This window comes from Eschscholzia californica, unplaced genomic scaffold, assembly GCF_041429995.1.
Source record: "Eschscholzia californica isolate CP2 unplaced genomic scaffold, dmEscCali1.0.p SCAF_4, whole genome shotgun sequence".
NCBI lineage: Eukaryota > Viridiplantae > Streptophyta > Magnoliopsida > Ranunculales > Papaveraceae > Eschscholzia > Eschscholzia californica.
The window spans coordinates 42,428,249-42,436,713 of record NW_028238461.1 but is presented as its reverse complement, the minus strand read 5'-3'; the positions used below and the strand labels follow the sequence as shown (position 1 = coordinate 42,436,713).

Below are 8,465 nucleotides of genomic sequence, written 5' to 3'. Positions count from 1 at the left end.
AATATTCACAGATGTCTACAAAAGTCGAAAAATATATTTTTGATTAGCACAAATATAATATGCATTACACATTTTGTCAATGGACTCAAGATCTTAAAATATCCCAGGACATTTTGTCTATGGATCAAATGTCTTAAAATGTCTATAAAGACATTTTGTCTACAAACTCTCAATGTCTTGAAAATGTCTATGAACACATGTTGTCTATAATAACTCATCCGAAATGTCTTGAAATGTCTACGGGATATTTTGTCTATGAAAGTCTGTGAAAGTCCCGCTCCACTACCCCCCTAAGGAGACCAAGTCCACCCAATTCTCGTAGTAATCTCAGGAAAGAAGGTTATGTTGATTCCATTTAAAGGCTCTAAAGTCATCATTGGAATTAGTAAATCATTAATCCATTATCGGCACTTCAAATCTATTTGACACCAAAGACGAGTTGTTGTAGTGGTTTAGTATGAATTGTCCGCGCTTCAAATCTTGTGTTCGATTCCCGCACCCTGCAGTTATTCTTTTATGTTTTTCTATAAGTTTTCAATAAAATCCCGATCAGCCTCTTCTTATCTACTTAATAGAAAATAGGAAGTACTCAGTTAGGGTTTCAAATTTCAATAAGAAATTTGAGAGACTACAGAGATCGAAAATACTCAAATAGAGAGAGAAGAAACACAAACTAGTTTCTTGACTAGGATGACAAAAAAGTTGAAGATGGTGGTGCCGCCACTGGATCTTGCCGCCGACGCCAACACCACCACCACCAATGACCCCATTGTTTCAACAACTCCTCTTGCTGTTGGAGGTAATAATATGTGTTATGAATTAATGTTTGAAATACTAAGCAGACTTCCACCAAAGTCACTAATGCGATTTAAGTGTGTAAGTAAGAGCTGGTTGTATTTTATTGAAAAAGATAAATACTTAATCAGTTCTCAATCATCAAAATCACACCAAAAAATCCTCATAACTAGTTCACTTGAGAGGAGACAGGGACATAACTTTTTCACTGTAGATTTGTTTCAACCTAAAAGTAGGTATGTAAGAAGATATTCGCGTCAACGACGGGAGAAAGGTTACGTACTAGTATCTGCTTATGGTTTGTTTTGTTATGTGAACTACCAAGATTTTTCTGTTAGAATCTACAATAATTGCATTAGAGAAAAAACACCGTGGATCAAATCAAATATAGGAAAAGATCCCAAACATTCTTATTCCAAATATCCTATATGTGGATTTGGATTTGATCCAATTACTCAAAAACATAAAGTACTATTCATGTGGGGTAGATCGCTGATGGAACGATATAAATATCGGGACTTTGAGGAAGTGCCTGTTTGTGAGGTGTTGACGGTTGGTGAAAATACATGGAGAACCATTGAAAATGGCACGCCAAAAAAAATTGTCCGTGGAAACCCAATTTATGCGAATGGTTCTTTATATTGGTTGGAAGAGCCATTTTGTCCCAATTTTCTAGAACCGAAAAATATTGATAGCATACTGGCATTTGATGTTGGAAAGGAGAAGCTTAGAGTGATACAGTACTCTAACGATATTATCAAGAGTCGTCTTCCTGGTGCTTGTTGTATTGAAAATTTATTGGAAGTTGATGGACATTTAGCATTAATAGAGCAATGTTGTCATCGTGAAAATGAGAGATGGTCCAAAACAGAGATGAAGTTGTGGATTTTTATCGAGGATGGGAAGGAGAATAGGTGGATTGAAGAACCAATTGAATTGCCTGACCATATGAGGAATAACAAACATGCTTATGTTTGTAAATCAATTACAGGAACAAATAAATTAATAATAACAACAACACCAGAACCCTTGTCAGACTCAGAAGATGAAGATGACAAAGATAAGTTTTTCAATTTATATATTTATGACAGGATAGAGAAGAAGTTGAATGAATATGGTAGTCTCAAGAACCCAAGGAATATATTGCAAAAAAAGTTTTTCATGGATCCTTATTTGTGTGAGGCTTCAATTATCGTGGAGAGCATTTATCCAGTTCAGACACGAAACAAACGGTGACCACCAACTGTACTAAATTTCGTTTCGGCGTATGATAAAAAAATAAGAGTAAGTTATGTTGAGTGGTATGATGATCAGCTAGTTATCCCGATTGTGCTGCTGAGAACTAGTTTTCTTATTTAACGGGGGATTGGATATCTATTGCATCGTACTTTACCGTTTGCTAAATTATAGATTCATAAATTCACTTATACACCTTGCTTGTAATATGTTATTACTTGTGATGGCTTAGTTATATATATGCTGCAAATTTTGTATATAGTTTGATTTTTAGTTAGGTGATTAAATTATATCTAACATAATTGAAGTGTTGACGTATGCTCTACTTTTGATGATATATCAGGCATAAATACTATCCTTCCTATGCTTCAGGATCAGGAGAGTGGGAATTGTCAGAAGAAAAAAAATAGAAAAAGAGAAGAGATGAACAAGACAGGTGCTGAACGAGCACAAATATAGATAAAGCCGCGTAAATATTATGAAGTGGTTCAAAGCCATCTAGGGACTGCATTTCAGGTCCTAAAACCCTCCAATTCTTAAAGAATCAAAACCCTCTAAATGAAAAGCATTGAGACGTTCATACTCCAAAAGACATCTCCTTTTCAATTACAAACCTTTTATTTTTTTCTCTGCAAATTGGGCGTATCCGAACTTATACATGGATCAAGAAAATAGTGTAATGATTGCCTATCCTCATGCACTTGCTAAGGAAGGTAAGACCAATGCACGATCATATAAGTTGGAGTAGAAGGGATTTCAGAACGAACTAACTTCTGGGAGATCAATTTCTATATACCAATTTGTTGTCTTTCGCTTCCACAATGTGGTGTTGCTCCACCCTTCTGCAGCCGCATTTAAACAGTATTTGACGTTCGAGTCCCCAAAAGGAAAATGTGTCTTTTGGAGGTAATTTGGTTGTGCATTGTAAATAGGCCTTTAGAATTCCCGCATTTACATATACCTTACAGATCAACTCTCCAATTTGACAATTAGGATAAAAGTTTGACAATTAAGATAAAAGAAAAATGTACTGTATTGTTGTAAAAGCAATCCACATTGGTGGGAGATAGGAGTGTGTGCTCCTCTTAAGAGGTTAAGAACTCTTCCCTAGTGAGGCATTTTAAAACCGTGAAGCTCAGGTGTGAAGGAGATGTCCTTCGACCAAGAAAAATTACAAATCCAACACAACAACGTTGGTTATTCAAATTAATGGGCTATGATTTCATTGTGGAGTATAAGAAGGGGAAGGAGAATGTAGTTGCTGATGCGCTTTCCGGATGCTAATAGCCTTTTGGCCCGATGCCTTTAGAAGCACCCTTTATTCCAATATTCAAGTGCTTATACAAGAAATTGGCAACGGAAGGAAACAAACAAATGCTAAACTTTAGTAACCACTCCTAATTCTAAGGAAACCCTTTGACTCAGACTTCTAACTTATTTGAATTTAAAAATCATAACAGAATTAAAAACTACCTTAGGACTTAGTCAATTGACACACAATGCACGTGACAACTCCCCCTCTCTTACTATGCTCTTGTCCTCAAGAGCGAAAATCTGGAAATTGCGGATTGAAGTCTTCAAAAACATCCCATGTGGCATCGGCAGGTGAATAGCCCTTCCAATGCACTAACACCTCCTTCTTTCTTGCATGAGTTCTGTTATCTAGTATGGCTAAAGGAGTTAGCAATCTTGGACCTTCAGCAGGTGGTTGAGTACTAATAACAATTTTATCACCAACATGCCTTTTAAGGAGAGATAGATGAAATATGGGATGAACCTTAGCTTCATGTGGCAACTCTAATTTATATGCTACAACACCCACACGTTGGACTACTTTAAATGGTCCATAGTATTTAGCTGATAGCTTATGTACTCGGCGACTTATAGAATGTTGTCGATAATCTTGGAGTTTTAAGTATCGCCAACTACAAATTCCCTTTCTTTATACTTCCCATCGTAGATCTTCTCCATGCGATTCTGCGCCGCGGCGATCTTCTCCTTTACTTCACGAATTATACCATCTCTTTCAATGAGATGGTCCTCAACCGCAGCCACCTTAGATGTTCCAGCAACATAGGTGAGTAGAGTCGGAGGTTCTCTTCCATATACAAGTTCAAAGGGAGTTTTTCTTGTTAAAGAATGCACGCTGGTGTTATACAAAAATTCAACCCAAGTTAGTCACTTACTCCATTGTTTTGGTTTAGAGCTTGTGAAGCAACGCAAATACATCTGCAAAGTTCGATTAATTGCATCAGTTTGTCCATCAGTTTGTGGACGGTAAGTGGAGCTGAAGTTGAGGCTTGTTCCGTTCAATCTGAACAATTCCTCCCAAAATGAATTAGTGAAGGTGGGATCTCTATCACACACAATGGAACGTGGCATTCCATGCAGCTTAAAGATGTGATCAAAGAAGCATTGTGCCAAACTAGATGTTGTATATAGATGAGAAATAAAATGTGCATACTAGACAACCTATCCACTACAACAAATTTGGTTGTCTTTCGTTAGAGTTTGGCAGTCCGTCAATGAAGTCCATGGAGATGTCTTCTCAAATTTCAGTAGGAATTGGTAGAGATTATAACAGTTGAGCAGGAAGTGTTTGTTCTACCTTGTGTCGCTGACAAACTTTACACCTTCGAATAAAATCTTTAATCTTCCCTCTAAGGCCTGGAAAATAAAAATCAGACCTTACCCGTTGGATGGTTTTATAGAAGCCTTCATGTGTGCTATTGTGGAATTGTTGAATAATCAGGTCCACCAAATCTGAATCTTTTTCTAAGTATATTTTCAGTTTTGCATCAAATCTCTGTTTTATCCTATTCACAATAGGATCCAGGAAGCAATTCGTGCCAGTTCTCCTCATATTTGGGTTTTCTGGACATGAGTTTTTAGAAACCAAGTTAATTCAAATGTATAGTAGGTGTGGCTGTATTGAGTACTCATCCTTTGTGTTTGATAAAATGTCTCAGAGAAATATATATTCTTGGGCTGGAATTATTACTGTTTATACTGATAATGGGTACTTTGAAGAAGCTCTTTCATTGTTTAAGGACTTACAACTTGAAGATATTTGGTTAGAATTTTTTGTGTTTCCTGTTGTTTTTAAAGCTTGCAGTGGGTTTGGTGAATTAGGGTTAGGAAAACAGGTACATGGAATTGTAGTAAAGAATCAACTTGTTTCTAATATTTATGTGGGTAATTCCTTGATAGATATGTATGGTAAATGTGGGTGTTTGGATGAAGCTAAGAAATTCTTGGATAAAATGCCTGAAAGTGACACTGTTTCTTGGAATTCTGTAGTTACAGGTTGTGCTGCTAATGGATTAGTTTTTGAGGCATTGGAGGTTTTAGAGAATATGAGATCTTTGGGTAATTTGATGCCAAATCTTGTTTCTTGGGGTGCAGTAATCGGTGGGTTCGCACAAAATGGGTACGATAAGGAAGCTCTTGATCTTAGCTAGAGAACGATGAAGGCTGGGTTGAAGCCAAACGCGCGAATGCTAGCGACTTTACTCCCGGCTTGTGCTAGATTACAGACTCTTAACCGTGGAAAAGAAATTCATGGGTATGTCACTAGACATGGGTTTATGTCTAACCCTTATGTCGTTAATGGGTTGGTTGATGTGTATAGAAGATGTTCTAATATGAGAAGTGCAGAGAAAATTTTCGCGAAGTTTTCGATTAGAAATCTGGTTTCTTTCAATACTATGATAGTTGGGTACTGCGAGAATGGTGAAGTTAGTAAGGCGAAGAAGCTCTTTCATCAAATGGAGAATCTTGGAGTCATGAAGGACACAATATCGTGGAATTCAATGATTTCAGGGTATGTAGATAACGGGTTCCCAAATGATGCTTTGACATCGTTCAGAGTGTCACAAATTGAAGGAGTTGAAGCTGATTCTTTTACGTTAGGGAGTGTTCTTACTGCTTGTGCAGATTTAACTGCATTGAGAGAAGGGAAAGAAATACATTCATATGCAATCAGTAGAAACCTACAGAGTCCGTTTGTCGGTGGTTCGTTGGTGGAGATGTACTCTAAATGTGAAGATTTAGTAGCTGCAGAAATGGCTTTCGATGATGTAATTGAAAAGGATATAACAACATGGAATGCCTTGAGTTCTGGTTATGCACGCAGAAATCTAAAGGATAAAGTTGACAACTTGCTTCATAAGATGAAAACCGAAGGACTTGAACCAAATATTTACACATGGAATGGCATTCTTGCAGGTTATATGGAGAATGAGGAAAACGAATTAGTTCTGAAAGTGTTTTCGGATATGAATACCTCAAACTTGAAACCAGATCCTGTTTCCACAAGGTTGGGAACAATCGAAAGGGGAAAGAAGATTCATGGATATTCAATCAGATATGGGTACGATATAAATGTTCATATCGGAGCATCACTAGTAGATATGTATGCGAAATGTGGATTCATTAAAAAAGCAGAGATCGTCTTTAACAGAATATCGAAATCTAATTTGGTATGTTGTAATGCTCTTTTGGCTGGGTACGCAATGCATGGACAGGGAGAGAAAGGGATAAATTTTTTCTGCAAAATGATTGAGGAAAGGATCAAACCAGACTCAGTTACCTTTCTTTCTGTTCTATCTTCATGTGTTCATGCGGGTTCAGTCGATCTAGGTTACAAATACTTTAATCTAATGAAAGATTATAATATAAAACCGACGTTAAAACATTATACCTGTATGGTTGATCTCCTAAGCCGGGCAGGCAGGATTTCTGAAGCTTTCGACCTTGTTAATAAAATGTCGGCGCCCGATCCAGTCATGTGGGGTGCTCTTCTTTCTGGTTGTGTAATCCATAGAAATGTTGGATCAGGAGAACTCTCAGCTCAGAAACTCATAGAGTTGGAACCAAGTAATTCCGGTAACTATATTTTGCTTGCGAACTTGTATGCATCTGCTGCAAGGTGGGACGATCTTGCTCGAATAAGACAGATTATTAACAACAGAAGAATGCAGAAAAGCCCTGGATGCAGTTGGATTGAGGATAAAGATCAAATGCATGTGTTTCTTGCCTGTGATAGATCTCATGAACAAGCTGAAGAAATTTATGCTACCCTGAACAATTTGAGCATTCAAATTCGAAAAAATAATTATAATGTCCATGTTTTACCCAATATAGATATGATATAGTATCTACATATGCATACAACTTGTTTACATACCTTTCTTCTTATTCTTTCATCTGCAGTCAGAAGGAACATCAACTAAAATTACAACTCAAACTGTAGAGGGAAGGTACCTCTATAGTTGCCAAGTCCAACCTCTGCTAGAACGAAGGGGTGTATTTTGAGTGCTCTTGGAGTAAACAAGGGGGTTTGGAACGGCTCACCCCCTTCGCAAGCCGTACCTTTGATAAAGGGTTTTTCTCATTCCTGCCCCCAATTACTAATGGGCCCGGATACTTAATTACTATATTTGCCTGTGGCATGCGAAGGCTATTGTTATGTAGGTGCTGTTTGTTTTTTTTATATGTCTGAATCTGAATTTGCTGAATCTGAATTAGATGAATCTGAAATAGCTGAATTATTTTATAATTTTGGTGTTTGTTTTTTAAATCTGAACCAATGAGTCTGAATTAAAATAATGACATTCATACCCTTAAAAAAACAAAAAACCTAATTTCTCCCATGCTAAACATTCCTAAAAGCAAGAAACCCTAGATCCCTCCCTCACCTCTCTCTTTCTCCTTTTCTCTGTCTCTCTTTACCCTCAATCTCTCACTCTCTCTCTCTCCAAACATAAGCACAAAAATCTTCAACTTGGAAAGGAACTGATCACTGTTAGGGATGAGCAGACATTAATAAGTTGAGGGTTTTCCTTTTAATGGTGTTTTGGTTCTTCAGTTTCTTTTTGTAACTTTTTAAGGGTTTTCCTAATGACCAAAGACCACCAACGGGTTTTCCGGTTAGTAATCCTATCATGATCCCAACCCAAATCGATTCAATGCATAGTAAAATGGGCGAGTGATGTTTCAGAAATCGATTCCATGATATTCCTGTGGATTCCTAATTCGGTTTCTCTCTCTACTTTTCTTTCCAAAAGAATAAATCTGGTGGTGGTCCTTTTCAGATTTGTTGTGGTGTTTTGATGTGGTAGTGGTTATTGTTGTGGTGGTGCTGGTCTATGGTGATTCTGTGGTGGTGTTGTCTATGGTGATTTTGTGGTGGTGGTGTATGGTGATTGTGTAGTGGTGGTGTTGGCTGTGCTGGTCAGGTGGTGTTAACGGCGGTGGTGGTGGTGCTAACGGGGGTGGTGGTGGTGTTAACGGTGGTGGTGGGGGTGTTAACGGTGGTGGCTGTGGTGGCTGTGGTGGTGATGGTGGTGGTGGTGGGGTTGTGTTCCTGGGTAGAAGAGAGAAGAAGATGGATTTAATTAGGTATTATAAAGTTAAGCAGGGGTAAATACGTC

The 8,465-nt window shown here is 37.7% G+C and overlaps 2 protein-coding genes and 1 pseudogene across 3 annotated transcripts; all 3 read left to right on the top strand.

Moving 5' to 3' along the window:
• The first annotated feature begins 590 nt into the window (after nt 1–590).
• Nucleotides 591–2,446, top strand: LOC147544833 (putative F-box protein At1g32420). The gene has a single exon (XM_086636429.1). The coding sequence runs from the start codon at nt 691–693 to the stop codon at nt 2,029–2,031; it is 1,341 nt and encodes a 446-aa protein (XP_086492555.1). The 5' UTR covers nt 591–690; the 3' UTR covers nt 2,032–2,446.
• A 243-nt stretch (nt 2,447–2,689) lies between these two features.
• Nucleotides 2,690–5,492, top strand: LOC147544832 (putative pentatricopeptide repeat-containing protein At3g13770, mitochondrial). The gene is made up of 2 exons (XM_086635766.1): nt 2,690–2,744; nt 4,861–5,492. The coding sequence occupies exons 1-2, from the start codon at nt 2,690–2,692 to the stop codon at nt 5,490–5,492; spliced, it is 687 nt and encodes a 228-aa protein (XP_086491892.1).
• On the top strand, nt 3,312–7,214 carry LOC147544831 (pentatricopeptide repeat-containing protein At1g20230 pseudogene; annotated as a pseudogene). The gene is made up of 2 exons (XR_015223715.1): nt 3,312–3,365; nt 4,743–7,214. The product of XR_015223715.1 is annotated as a pentatricopeptide repeat-containing protein At1g20230 pseudogene (transcript).
• Nucleotides 7,215–8,465: the final 1,251 nt, after the last annotated feature.